The sequence below is a fragment of the Anticarsia gemmatalis genome, chromosome 15 (genome assembly GCF_050436995.1).
Source record: "Anticarsia gemmatalis isolate Benzon Research Colony breed Stoneville strain chromosome 15, ilAntGemm2 primary, whole genome shotgun sequence".
NCBI lineage: Eukaryota > Metazoa > Arthropoda > Insecta > Lepidoptera > Erebidae > Anticarsia > Anticarsia gemmatalis.
In genome coordinates this window covers 1,507,969-1,523,697 of record NC_134759.1, presented here as the reverse complement: position 1 = coordinate 1,523,697, position 15,729 = coordinate 1,507,969, and the positions used below count along the sequence as shown (strand labels likewise).

Below are 15,729 nucleotides of genomic sequence, written 5' to 3'. Positions count from 1 at the left end.
ACCAGTTTTCATTATACAAAGTGGTATTTTAGTGTTGGAAAATAACTCGAGTGTTTCTGTCTGTAATTGGCTTTAAAAACTAGGTAACCTTTTTAAGTTGTTTGTTTTTAGTTTATAATGTTAGATAATTAAAAAAGGTTGATAACTAACGACGACATTCTTTGTTAACCCAAAAATAAATTGCTTTATTTCAAAGCATAATGACAGCAGCAATATCCAAACGCAGGTGTCAAATTTGACACAAGATTGCTTGTCCAACGTCATAACGTCAACAAGTGTGTGAAATGTTGCGATTTCACTGAATTGAAAAGTTGGAATATAAGTTTTAAATAAGAATTACTGTTTATTGAAGTGTTAGTAGTGTATTTTTGTTCAAAATGACGAGCACTTCGTCTTATAACAACGATAAAGTGGTGATGGGTGAGGTGGAGTACCCGGCGAACGATCCAGCTTCAGGGGCGTTTTTCCAGCCAGATTATAAGAAGTAAGTTAATAAAATAAGTGTATTTTACTGCTCAAAATGTTTATTAATCTATATTTAATACAAACTTCGAAGATTCTTAGTCGTAGGTGACGATAGTATGCATTTTTGGTCGACTCAAAGTTGATTGTAATTGATACCCCTAATTGGATATCATTGTACATAATAGCTTACTTTCTTTTTCTAGACGGTGGCTATAAAACAAAGAATCTCTGCTGTACTCTATTCTAAGTATTTTAAAGTGATATTCTTCATTGACAGAGATTATTAATTATAATTTGTCTGTTGCAGAAATGAAGACTTGAAACTAATGTTGGATGGGTCCAAAGACTCGCTGAAACTTGAGGCTATGAAGAGAATCATTGGCATGATCGCCAAAGGAAGGGATGCTTCAGATTTGTAAGTATTTAAAAACTTCTTGAAAATTATAAACATGAAATATGTTCTCTGGCATATGCATGAATCGACGCAGGTATGAATCAATAACTTTTTGCTTAAATTTACAAGTTTAACTGATAAAATGATCAGTGCAAATTCTATTCTGCTGTCTACCTAACAAAACTACTTTCTTAAAACATCTGTGTTAGGCAAGTTAACTTGCAGCTGTTATAACATATTCTCATACATTTGATCAGGTTTCCAGCGGTAGTAAAGAATGTGGTATCAAAGAACATAGAGGTGAAGAAGCTGGTATATGTGTACTTGGTGCGGTATGCTGAGGAGCAGCAGGACTTGGCTCTACTGTCCATCAGCACCTTCCAGAGAGCTTTGAAGGTATGTGTGTACTACAAACATCTCTAGAAAACAAATATTGTTAATCTGTATGTATGCATTTTCACTTAAATCTTCTTTATTAATAGAAAAAAAGATTTAACATCCAGTGATTCAGCAATTTTTATTAATTAATTAAATATTTACCCAGGTGTCATAAATATATCATAATCATAAACTGTCACTTTATTTCCTCCTTCTATTATGTTCACAACCAATGTGCTCACTTGCTGCCCATATTCTTAATGTCACATGTATGTACGCGTAAGTAGGTGCTCCCAACATACGGTATGATTAGAGTCTAATAAATATCCTAACTATATTCATTTGCCTTAATTGATGTTTAGTCTATATCATTGATTGTTGGCCGCGCCTCGCATGATCAATAATAATTAATGTATCAACCACATTGTAAAACTTTTGGCTATTGAAAAGAGTGGCCGTGAGTTTCTTGCTAGCTCTTCTCATAAGGCTCTAACCCTTTCCGAGCTAGTGGTAGATTCATTAATTGTAACGCCTATCAAAAGTGTCAATATTTCACCTAAATGAATATTTGATTAGATTTATTTGACCTAAATAATTTGTCTTTGCGATGCTGCTATTTACTGAATTTGGCCAAGACTAAATTCGATTTTTCATTTTAGGATCCAAACCAGCTAATCCGTGCAAGTGCTCTCCGAGTTCTCTCGTCTATTCGAGTGCCCATGATCGTACCAATTGTGATGCTGGCCATCAGAGACTCTGCAAGTGACATGAGCCCTTACGTCAGGAAGACAGCTGCTCATGCTATACCCAAGTTGTACAGGTAACATAAATAGTTCACTATTAATTGATTTATAAGATTTACAGCCAAATTTGCAACAAAATTAATTTCACTGGTTATGCCAGTTAAACCGTCCTTCGGGTTATGCAAGTGAGAGAAAAAAGAGTTTACCTATTACATACTTGGAAATTATAAACAAAGTCCTGCACATTTGGCTAGTTTCAAAGAAACTGGAAATTGTTATTATTACTGAACACAAGAATGTAATCTTAACAAATATGTTTTTACTTAACAGCTTAGACCCTGAACAGAAAGAAGAGCTGGTGTCAATAATAGACAAGTTGCTCTCAGACAAAGCGCCTCTAGTAGTCGGCTCGGCTGCCATGGCCTTCTCTGAGGTGTGCGGAGACCGCATGACTTTGATACACAGGAGTTACAGGTATGAATAACTTTGCTTGAACTACTGGCTTAGCTGCCAGAATCAAGTTTTAATAAATAAAGTTTGTTTTAAACTAATGTCAATGTAAGTCAACTCTTAAACTTGGATTCAATTGTAGTTTATCTATTCAATCTGTCATGTTATATCAGCTTGAATGCTATTGAATAGATAAACTACCACTAAATGTACATCAGAAACAGAGTGAATACCAATTTAAAATGGGCAACTTGGATGTTTTCTACTGTCAATCAGCATTGTTATAGGGAAGATGGCACTTCTACATTTGTTTAACTTTGTGTTTGTTTTTTTGTAGGAAATTATGCTCTCTACTAGCTGATGTTGATGAATGGGGTCAACTGGCACTACTTAATGTGCTGACTGTGTATGCAAAGACGTGCTTCCCAGATCCTAATACTGAGGTAAGTAACAGAACATTTGGTGATCTTTGCTATATTCTATGTTATTACATAGAAAAATCTTTATAGTATACAGGAGATTTAAAACGCTGCAGTTAACTTTATATTAATTTATTATATTATTAACTTTTTGGAGTCTCATACCCTATTTCATCAGTTAAAAGTTAAGTATTATTGAGAAATGAAATCAAACTTTTGCATCTATATTTTATTATGCAGATGTTCCGACCAGTTGCGATCATTAACAAACTTCCGACCATCTAATATATAAAATTCTCGCGTCACAGTTTTTGTTGCCATACTCCTCCGAAACGGCTTGACCGATTCTCATGAAATTTTGTGAGCATATTGAGTAAGACTGAGAATCGGCCAACATCTATTTTACATACATTTTTGTACAGACGTATATTTTTTTTTTAATTATGACGGCAATACAACGTTTGCCGGGTCAGCTAGTTACTTATGTAACATTGTGTATCTGCCAGGAGTACTCCACAGACAGCGAGTCCGACAAGCCGTTCTACTCCAGCGATGGGTCGGGCACGGCTCGACCTCGCAGCTCGCAGTCTCCCAGCCTGGACGCCGACCACCGCCTGCTGCTGCGTGCTGCCAAGCCGCTGCTGCAGAGCAGGAACTCTGGCGTCGTCATGGCCGTGGCGCAACTCTTCTATCATTGTGGACCTGGTAAGTAGATATATTTTTAAGCCTAATGTTCTTTTAATTTCTTGCGTTTTTGAAAGAAAATTTTAGGTATTGTTATTTTATTGTTACATGGATTAAACTTACGAAACGTTTTTATTTGAATGAATATATTCCTAGTTTTTTATTTGAGTTCACATATTGGACAATATTGTTTAAGTGTCTTGTTATTCATATTTCTTTTTAAATTAAGTAAATATTAGTTTAGCAGAAAGGATGTACCCGTATACGCTCCTATTACTTGACACAGTAAAATAACGTGCGCGCACTTCTACGCACGAATAAGTATAATCGCTCGTGTAAATGTTTTCTAAAATAAATCTGAAATATTCTTTGATAAAGTTACAGTGGATTTATGTACAAATAAAATTGTAACAACTGTTAAATAAATAAAAATATATGTATGTAAAAGTTAATACTTTTTTTATGTAGTTGTCATTGAATGTTATTTCTTTGTCCTCAGTACAAGAGTTACCTCCGGTAGCTAAGGCGATGGTCCGTCTGCTCCGAGCGCCGCTTGAAGTACAAAGTGTTGTACTGAATTCTATCGCTTCACTCACTGTTACTAAACGCGTAAGTATATTGTTAGACATGGCCACTTTACTGCATGATAATTCAGTTAAGTTAAGTTAAACAGCTTACTACTTTTTACTCCTGGGTATTTAAAGCATCATCAGTTAGAACTATTACTAAAACCTCAAAATGTTATCTATACTTATTACTTATATTACTTATTACTTAATTCTTATATAATATTATTACTTAATTCTTATATCTATACTTCTATACTAATACTAATATACTAATATACTAATATACTAATAATATTATAAAGCTGAAGAGTTTGTTTGTTTGTTTGTTTGTTTGAACGCGCTAATCTCAGGAACTACTGAACCGATTTGAAAAATTCTTTCACTGTTAGATAGCCCATTTATCGAGGAAGGCTATAGGTATAGGTAAAAATGTTACAAAAACGGGAAAAATTATGACCCATTCTCTCTTATGTGACCCAAGCGAAGTTGCGCGGGTCAGCTAGTTTCAGATAAATAAATATGTTCTGTAACAAAAAAGATAATTTTACCCATTGCTAATTAATTGATGGGCTCGAAAAGAAGTCCCGGTGTTGAAAAGAAATGAGGCATACTACGCCAATGATATTTTGTATAAAATTATCTATTTTTTTTCCGCAGTCACTCTTCGAACCATTCCTCAAATCGTTTTTCGTGCGCAACTCAGACCCCACGCACATAAAGTTGCTCAAACTGGAAATACTAACGAACCTGGCCACGGAGGCGAGCGCACCTGTAGTGTTGAGAGAGTTCCAGACGTACGTCACATCTAGTGACAAGGCTTTCGCGGGCGCTACCATACAAGCTATAGGAAGATTGGCAGTCGCTATACAGTCGGAAACTGAGACGTGCTTGAATGGATTACTACATTTATTGTCTAGTAAAGATGGTAAGTTTTCTTGTGTGTTTGCCTTATTTTATAGTTGCTGTTTTGTTATTATTTATTCCCAAGAAGGGTTGACGTGGCGCAAGCGACTGGTTGTAAAAACATCATTATAATCTCCCGACATTATGTTTTGGAGAAAAAAAAACTTGCTGTGCTGACCCCGCTTAACTTAGGATAAGCGGATAGCACAAGATAAAGAAGATTTTATAGTTGCTATTTTAATGGGATTGTTCAATATAATCTACGAGTAAAATCTTAGTAAACTTTTACACATTAAATCAATATTTTACAACTATACACATACACACTATACACTCAATTTACGTTTTTAAATACTTATGATTCTTACAGAAACTTAATTCTGTATAATAAATAAACTCTTAATTTACTTAACTGAGATTTTACTCTCAAATGTATTTTGTACATCGGTCTTCACACATTTATTTTTGCTACAGAGTGGGTGGTGTGCGAAGCTGTAGTGGTAGTTAAGAGAGTGGTGGGTGGTGGCGCCACGTCTGCAAGGGCTGCCGTCGCCAGGGCTGCCAAGCTTTTGAGATCTGACAGGTAAGTTTCATAGCTGCGTATTTGTACGTAAAAACTCTTATGGATAAACGTATAATAGCTTATATACTTTTATGCAAAACCATTCAACCAAACAAGTACCAAAATTTTTTTTGACTACTCACGGTCATCTGATTCCAAAGTAAGCAGAGCTTGTACTAAGATAACCAGACAACTGATGAACATACTTATATAGTTCTACATACATACTTATATAGATAAATTAACATCCAGGCTCAGAATAAATACTCGTGCTCATCACACATATATTTCTCCCAGGTGGGATTCAAAGCCGCCACACGCGGCGCTACGGTTATTGCGGCGAGACGACCACTTAATCCATTGCGCCAAACGTGCAGTTAATTCTTTTAGTCTTTGAATATTATCTTACCAATAGGATGGGATATGAAACGCAACTATTGATAAAAAACCTTGTTATAAGTACCTGTCATGTCTGAAATCACTATTGATCGGTGTGGCCTACAATGCACTCTGTATGTATGTGTCAGGCTGGCGGGTAACGCTCGTGCGGCGGGCGTGTGGCTGGTGGCCGAGCACGGCGCGCGGCATCCACGGGCCGCCGCTATACTGGCACATATGGCTTCTAACTTTGCTGACCAGGTAATAAAAAATAAATACCAGTATTATTATGGTTTTGCCTTAAATCACACTTTGTCTTAGTCTTACAATCGCATTTTTATTTTTGTTTATTTTATAGCTGTGTCCACCATTTACAATGAATTACTAAATACGTCAATTGCTCTAAGAAATTCTATCGCTTAGTCTCTCTTGTTAAACATACAGAAAATAATGTTGCTTATAACAAAATACATTTGTAAAGTGTTACTTTTTATAGCCTTAAAAAGCAACCAATGACACACTCATGGTACCGACAGTATTCTATTGATTATCACCAAAATTAAATATTTGATCCCACCACGAAGACACAAGTCAAATACTTCACAACTCCTAGAAAATCTAAAAAAATGCCTCATATAATATATTTTTCACAGGATGAATTAGTAAAACTCCAGCTGCTATCTCTAGCAGTGAAACTATCAATCACTCAGCCCGACACATTACCCGTGTGCCGCTACGTCGTAGCCCTCGCCCGCTACGACGTGAGCTACGACGTGCGAGACCGTGCACGCATGCTACGACGGTTCATTGAACCGCAAGAAGGGAAGCAGCTACATAAATATGCCGCTGATATATTCTTGCCTGAAAAACCTAAGCCTACTATTGAGAGCAGTTTCAAAGGTATTTTGTGAAGTTACTCCTACTGTTTTTCAGTTTTAGGTTAAAATGTTCACTGCTCGAAGTTTAAAAAAGGATTTTATTTTTTAATTTGAGTACTATTTTGAGTTTTAGTTAAGCAAGTTATATTGATTGATAGAGTTAAATTTTTAGAATATGTGTTACGTTATACGTTTGCAATCATCAGACATACTTAAGTACTACCTTTTTGAGTTTCATGACTATTATTTGTGATACTTTTTAATTAAGATTACATCACGTTACGGTGCAAATTACGCTACAATGTTCGCCAGCCAGTCCTTGTGCATTTACACCATGCCTTAGGTTAACACTATGTTCACTAATACTTACTTATGATATGTTCACTGGTATCGTCTAAAAGAGCGTTAAAAGCGTTATCGTCTAATAAACAAAACGCGTCAATCAGCTTCAAAGCCTTTTACAAGTCGCGGACATTATTCATTTGAAATTAAGAATCGCCGTTATATAGCCGTTGAAATCTAACATTGGGGCGCGGATTTTGTGTGTAGATTCTTTTATCAGTATTTTAATCGAGATGCGAATATGTGGGGCTTTCATCAATATATTAATACAATATGTACGTGCCTCCCAGACCGCGGGCAGTTCACGGTGGGCACGCTGTCGCAGTACATCGGCGCGGCGGCGGGCGGCTACCGCGCGCTGCCCGCCGCGCCGCGCACCGCGCTGGGCGCCGCGCACCGCGCCGCGGCCGACCACGTGCCGCCTGCTGCTGATACTACTGATGATGCACAACCGGTAAAGCCCAGTTCCCACTGCGAGTGGAGCGGACCCATTAATGACTCCTTAAAACCCGCAAGCGCAAACTGCATACTTGAGTTCCTAGTTAGATTTACATTTATTTGAGCCTTACAGCTTACAAAAAGCCTAATAGAACCGCATATAATAATTAAATATAAAAAAAAATATCACATTAAAAACATGCGATATCATCATCGGCAAGTACACAGTTTGCGCTAGCGAGTTTAACGGAGTCATTAATGGGTCCGCTCTTTTCGGTGTGGGAATTGGCCTTAACTTATCAAACACAACCTGTTTTTACCTACTACAGAGTATAAGCTTCTCTGTCTGATTTTTTTAACGTTCAGGCGTAACTTTGGAGTTCGGCTACGACGGCCAGTATCTTTGAAACCAGCCAATTTTGCAGGACTATGGTTGTAGTATACAAGTGTGTGCACAATACACAGGTACATTCTCTATTCCTTTACTCCCATAGTCCGATGGGACGGATAAACCGACATAACCAGGAAAAGGTCAAGCACAAGACCAACAACTTTTCGTACTTTCCGAGGCACGGAAGTCTTCAACCTCAACTTAATCACTCCGGGTAACCTCTAAGATTTTTTTGAACAGAAAACTCAGATAATTTTTTGGCCCAACCCGGTATTTGAACCCGAGACCTCTTACGCGACAGTCATACACTACAAACCGCGCCACAGAAGCAATCAATAAAATATTATATTAACCGTAAAATATTTTGTAAACAGAAGAACAAGAGCTTCTACTCGGAGCCGGAGAGCAGTGGATCTGGATCTGAATCATCGTCTGATGAAGACTCCAGCAGCGCTGAGGAATCTTCTAACGAGTAAGTTTTTATTAACAATTAACAGTTAAAACTATCGAGTTTCGAGAGTTTGACATTAAAAAATATACTGGCAAAATAGTTCTTACGACGTCCGCTAGAGGCGCTGATCAGATTTTCATACATTTTTTTTTTATAGCTAGCCGGTTGTCGGTACTCAATAGCAGTAGAGAATCGGGCTTCTGAACTCTGAGTTTAAACGTGAATGTGATAATTAACTGTGTCAACATTTTGATTTGTTTAAGAGAGGAAAGCACTAACGAAGAGAAGAAAACCGAGAAGCCAGCTAAAGAAACTAATAACTATAGGTAAGTAATTATGTAAAAAAGCTAACTCGCTCATCATTGTTTTTATTTAGCTTCTTTTTAAACCCGTGATTACCCTATCGTTGGATAAGGATCTCTTCCCAAAAGAAGTAGGGTTCCAGCCTTGAGTCTACCACGTTGGTCAAGTGCGGTTTGGAAACTTTTTAGATAATCGAGCTACAAAATTTTAAGTATGAATATTGTTCACTTTCGATTTTGCCCAAAACTCGGAAATGGAAATGCATACTTACTTGTAGTAACCAATAAATTATTTTGAGTGCATAATATCTAATAATCCATTACTATGCTACTACCGGTTACATGTCTCCTTTCGGAAGGAAAGAGAGGTTAGGCCTAGAGTCCATACAATCGTATTAATGATTATTATATAATAAGTTTCTCATCCATTGCCGTGCTACACAAGAGACAAGCACAGGATTGAAAACATGGCGTATTGAGGGCCAATACTCAACAAATCCTGCTTTCATAGGTAGAAATGGGCTGACTAGATAGATAGAAGTATATTTAATTGACACTATACTTTATCGTATGTTTTATCCAAAGGTCATCGAACTCCGGCACGTCGGACAGTGAGTCGGACAGCGACTCGTCGTCGGAGTCGGACAGTGAGTCGGAAGAGTCGGCCGACTCCACCGACGACGACTCTAGCAAGAAGAACGAACTTGTTAATGATAAGAAGGTAAGTTGGTTTAAAAGAAAATCATGTAAACTTTCTTTCTAAAATAGAGTACAGCTACGCTTTATGGAATGTCACAAACACATTTTAGTATAAAAATACTATTACGTATACGTATTTTCGTTGTTATCAAATGAGTGCCTAATAAAATGTTGCAGTCTTTAATAATTACAATTTTCACATGATTACCGAAAAATATTCCGTAACCTAATACATTTTAGATGAGCCTTTTACGAGTACAAGTTTAATAATTTTTCGTTAACCCAATCAACTACCCAATTGTTTTTTGTGGATATAATAGCCTATGTATTTTCTGTAAGTATGTTTAAAATGCATTTATATTTCGTATACCAACAACTTTATAAGAACCGTACCGTAAAAGACGACTGTGAAGCATGCCGAAACATCTAGACCCTAAAAATCATTATGCTTAAAATTACCATCTATATACCTATAAATTAAAATAATTTACTATTTCCTACTAGGCTGGTCAGAAACAAAAGTCAGAGTCGAACAAGAACACGGAAGAACAGAAACGCAACGAGAAGTCGAACCTGGAGCTATTATTAGAACTGGACGAGGTGGCGAGCTCTCTACCCACTATGACGCCTACTTGCGGAGGCTTTCTATCCCCGCCAACTATACCACCACCTGGCATAGGAGACAGTAAGTTTACTTACTGAAACTTTTTCATGAAAAATACGGTCACACTAGCAGTTTCTTCGCATACATATTTTGTACTCCTTAAGGGTTGATTTAAAGAAATAAAATAATACTACTAATAGTAATAATAATTACTATTAGTAGTACTACACTATTTGAAATTACAGTATTTCTAAAACTTTATTTAGAAATACTGTAATTTCAAATAGTGATTGGAGCCTTCTTTTAAGCAAATAAAGCCTGTAGTAGGAGACTCTACTCATCCAAAATAGATTTATTTATAAAGAAATATACCTATGTTTAATCCTACTATGTTTTTAACTCTCTTATATAAAATTAAATGGTAACTAATATTTTGTTGAAAATTCAAACTTTGAATGTACGATTTTGACACGCAAAACGGAACTTCACAATGGCATCGACGGCCTTTGTTCTGCTGAGTTGTCACGCCACTACCGCCGAAACGATGCGATCAACACGTACTGAATATGTATATCTAGTTGTCTCAGGTCTAGTTTGTACTTTTCGCCCGTTGTTTGTAAGTTCGCAATATGCAAATTCTTGTTACAGTTTTGTTCAAAACGGAAAAAATGTCGCGATTTTATGAACTGTTCGTGTAAATTCCTCCCCTGTTCCAGCGGACAGCATCACCCCGGTGGGTCCGTCGTACATCCCGGCCACGCCGCTGGAGGTGATCTCGCGCGTCATGTCGGGCGGCGTGGCGTGCGGGGCTCGCTGGGCGCGCGCGCCGCACCTGTACTCGCACACCATGTGCGCGCTCGACCTCGTGTTCACCAACCATACCGCCAACCCGCTCACTAACTTAAGGGTTAATAAGAAGGTAAGTATCAACCCCCAGCCTGTACAACGATTTGTAAACTTTTTGACCCGATTCAAGTATAATTTTCTTTAAAAAAATAATGTAATTTCTCTGACCTGTTTAACTGACCCATTTTTCATTTTCTTTTTATACTCCTCCTAGTGGCATATCTGTACTGTCATTTAGAATTCAAGTGCTATTTAAAGTTATAAGATTATTACACAAACTTGTATGTGTAATAAGTTAGTGACGAAGAAACAAATATACGTATACGTACGTGCACGTGCTCGTACCGTACACGGCTACTATAAATCTGATAGTATGAAAATGCACAAGTATTTTTTTACTTTAAAACTTTACTTTTACACTTTAATTACACTTTGTCAAAAAGTAATTAGTTAACGTGGTCAATTTAGCTGTCGCGGTTTCCTAATTTCAAAACTCACAGTTTTATGATGAGTATGAATTAGGGAATGCAATCCCGACTCGAGATCGTCAACTCGAGATCCCTCGCGATCAGAAATATCAATCCCGCGGGATCCCGAGATTTTCGGGATCCCGTCTAGTTGGTAAAAATAATACAATTCGAACGGCTTGTTTAATGTAATATGTGTGTGATAGTGTGGTGAATGCAATAAATTATTATTTGAAAGAAAATAAAAGCCTTTATTTTTGAATATTACTAACAACGTAACATAATTAACAGGTGTAATAACATGAACATAATCAAAAAAGTAGGTGTAGCTCCAGGAGATCAAAATAAAAAGTAATCACATGGCATTTTGAAAGTAGCCTCTTAAAATACAAAGTGTATCAATAGTACGAGCTTCTAATCGGCATCTTAAGTCTATTGCAATGTAGCCAACTGCTGAAAATGCCCTCTCCGACAATCCCGAACGGGATCTCGTCATATTATGCTTCGGGATTGATCCCGAAAAAATACACGGGATCTCGCGAGATCGGGATCCCGCGAGATCGGGATTGCATTCACTAGTATGAATATGTTTCCAATCTCCAATGTTTTTAACTTTCCTATAAGTAGCTTGTTATAAATAAACCATGTATTGTTTCAGACACTAACAGGTTCGCGTAGTATCCACGAGTTCTCCACAATCCCGGTGATCGCTCCGTCCGGCTCCGTCACCGTCACGCTCGGCGTCGACTTCGCTGATTCTATACAACCTATAGAATTCACTATTATTAGCTCATTGGGTAAGTAACACACACTTTAATTACAATTTAAACTAATAAGCTAAAGCTATCTACTATCTTTATTTAAACTATCGACATTTGTGCCATTGTCGTGACTCTTGAACTTTCGTGGGGATATTTATAACATACATAGTATTATACCAAAATTAATTTGGACTTTTTAAAATTTCGGTTGCGTTGCACTGACTCAAGTTGCGTTAAGTAAACTTGTGGCTAATTGCAACTCAAATATGAGTTTTGGAAACGAATAATCTTTTATGTTAAAAGTCTGTCCTTAGATAAATAGATTTGCAAATAGAAAATTGATTAATTTTGTGATTTTTTTGTATATTTAGTAGTAATTTTATGGCTTTCTTTATGTACGTGTGTTTGTGTACAGGCGAGGTACCGGTATCAATAACTCCTCCAGTAGGCGAGCTGATGCGCGCCGTCACTATGTCCGACACGCGGTGGGACGCTGAACATAAGAAACTGAGGGGCATGACTGAGGTAATTAAATGCTTAGTTAAATACAATTATGTGTTAAACATTTTACTTAAATAATTAGCCAGTGCCGTAAACAACCTTCAAAGTCAAAAGATACGCGGTAACGTATCTGATTTTTTATTAAGAAATGTTTAAAATATATGGAACTAGTCAGCATAAATTTGAAATTGATTTAAATTAGGTTTTGTAAGTACCGAACATAATCGTATTTTTGTATCTACAGTGCGACAAGAAAGCAGTAAAGTTAGAAGATGATCAAACATATTGTAAGATAGTGTACGAGACTGCTAACCTTGCCGCTGTCACTTCTACAGGGGATTTGCTCAGGTAATTACTACACATAATAAAATTTGCTAAAAAAGTATAAATAAAAGCACACTTGTTGACTTTTTAAAGCTATTATTTTGAATTTAATTAATGCCCTTCAACGCAAACTTTTTTTTTGTTCTAACCTGTTTTACTTGAAATATGCCAGTACAAATAATATTGTTAAAAAGTTCTGCTTCCGTAACTTTTCTTCTAACGCTATAATATATTTTCCAAAAATACCTTGGTACACTACAAAAAGAATAAACAGTAAACTAAAAACATGGACTCAACTCGAAAGGACAAAAATCCACGCACATAGATTCTCAATAACAGTAAATTACACCAAACTCACTATTTCCCAGGTTCGCCGGTCGTATGATGTCATCTCAAGACCTCGTGCTGCTCTCCATCAAGCCAGAAGCAGAAGGTTCCCGCGTCACAGCCAACTGTCCCAACATGGCTATCGCTTCCATGCTCGCCAACGAAATAGCACAGGCTTTTAGTAGAGCATAGTGTTATGTTAACATTAGTTATTAATAAATATGCACTGTTTTCTTTATCAAATAAATATCTGTATATGTTTAAAATAAATAAATTGAGCCAATAAATGTCCCACTGCTGGGCAAGGGTCTCCTCCTGTAATGAGGGAGGGGTTAGGCCTTGAGTTTATGTTTATAAATCCGAAATTATATTGAAGAGTTAGACATTTTTGAAAACAAATATAGATTTCTTAAGTTAACTACTTAACGTGAAGAAAGCGACATAAATCTTTTCTCATAACATAGTATAAAATTACATAAAACTGTTATTATTACTACAGAAAGAAGTAATTAATCAATACATATTATAATGTTAAAAAGGAAGTTTATCTTTGGACTGTCAGAAGTTGCTTACCTTAATGAAAATGAGTGACTAAATAGGGTCTTCTGATAAACTTAAGTATCGTTATATTATAAAGATCTAAGATATAGTTTATCTTCTAAAGCATAATATTATGACTGATGGAACTATATAAATTAAAACTTAAAATAAAAGTATCTATAGATAAGTAAATTCTCACTTATTTCGTTACTACTGAAGGAGAACTCGGCCTAAGTGTACTTCCGAAGTTATCTTTAAAAACGAATTCAGCAAATAATGATATTTTAAAACGCTTTGTTAACGTTCAAAATAATTGATATTTGTTTCAAAATATTTACTAATACAAGTACTTACTTTTCTTCATGTAGCAATATATTGATCATTTCTCTAGTCACGAAAAACTGCCACTTATATACTTACTAACAGAAAAAAAAACCTACTAATTCTCTAAATACAAACTCTATTGATATTTTACTTTTTCTATATTAGTTTTCTTGTAAATAAAATATGGCTATGACAACAGCATTCCAATTAAAGTAACTAGGAAAAATATCATTGATAGTCAATTCTAAAAATAAATATTATCACCAATATAGAAATTAAGGCAATAGATTTTGCACTACTTCATGATAAATATAACATTATACACCAGTGACATAGAACATTATATTCATAAGTCACATCAGGGACATCACATCAACTGAAACTGAGTATAATATAATTACTTGAACGTAAGATAAATCAATGTGAGGAATGGAAAACTTAGGAAACCGTTAATTTAACCTGCTGTTTGTCATTGCTGTGTTTGACAAACACGCTTACACAAAAAGCTACATAACGAAAAAGCAATTAACAGGTTGAGCAAAAGATCAAGGCTTCGATCGAGTATAAGTGTAAGCCCCGAGCAACTTCAACAACCTTATCATAAAGGTCTTATAAAACACACTTCTAAATTAAGTTTATATAAGAACTGATGTCTAAAAAATTGTTTTGATCTGAAATTATTCCATATAGGTACTATAAATATATTCTATAAAGACGTTACTAAGATGTACGGTTGAAATGAAAGAATAAACCATTATTATATACAACATATGTATTTTAATATACCTAATGATATACACTGAGATTAATCTCCACTAAATTACAATGTTATTTTACATGATTTGTAATGTCTTTTTAAGGTAAAAACAAATAAAAACATGGTATAGTAGAGGACAGAAACATAGTATATTTACGAATAAAGTAAGATTTCGTAGCTTGAATAAAAGAATATTTTACAAACACAAAATTCTGTTATTCATATACATTAAGACATCAAAATTTGTCTTTTATCGTACCAGGAAAAAAGCCATGCATTATCATGAAACTCAATGGCGCAGTGGTTAGGGCCGCTACCAGTGCGTCGGGAGGTCGTGGGTTCGATTCCCACACAATTATTTGTGTGATACACAAATAGTTGCTTCGGGTCTAATTGTACTTTGTGTCCGTTGTTTGTATGATTGTAAAAGTCCCAGTGACACAAGAGCAAATCTCAATGCGTATTCTTTTATATAAAAAAGAAGAAGAAAAACAAATTATCTCCAATTTTACGAAATCAAAATTGAACTCCCAGAACATACAAATGTCGTAATTATACTTGTTATATTTAAAATCCTCTACTTAACCATTTATAGGCAACACAATAATTCTTACACAAGATACTTAAAACCAAATACTGTTGAGTTCTATACTCAGGCCATTTCAAACGTGCCCACTATCCCCCGGTTTCTGAGCACATTTAGCGGTAGTTTATCTATTCAATAGCGTTTTTTTATATGAGTTTAAACGCTATTGAATAGATGAACTACAGTTAAATGTACCTCAGAAACCGGGGGTAAGTCATGTCATTTTATCGGAGTCTCTCGCTCACA

General features: G+C 35.9%; 1 protein-coding gene across 1 annotated transcript; it reads left to right on the top strand.

Annotated features, from left to right (window-relative positions):
* The first annotated feature begins 265 nt into the window (after positions 1-265).
* Positions 266-14,907, top strand: rb (adaptor related protein complex 3 subunit ruby). Its single transcript, XM_076123237.1, has 22 exons — positions 266-484; positions 773-880; positions 1,117-1,255; positions 1,897-2,057; positions 2,311-2,454; positions 2,768-2,873; positions 3,356-3,554; positions 4,033-4,142; positions 4,760-5,027; positions 5,480-5,588; positions 6,095-6,206; positions 6,599-6,845; positions 7,456-7,619; positions 8,369-8,466; positions 8,709-8,771; positions 9,333-9,468; positions 9,951-10,131; positions 10,767-10,969; positions 12,022-12,160; positions 12,540-12,649; positions 12,870-12,973; positions 13,318-14,907. The coding sequence occupies exons 1-22, from the start codon at positions 378-380 to the stop codon at positions 13,466-13,468; spliced, it is 3,159 nt and encodes a 1,052-aa protein (XP_075979352.1). The 5' UTR covers positions 266-377; the 3' UTR covers positions 13,469-14,907.
* The last annotated feature ends 822 nt before the right edge of the window (positions 14,908-15,729 follow it).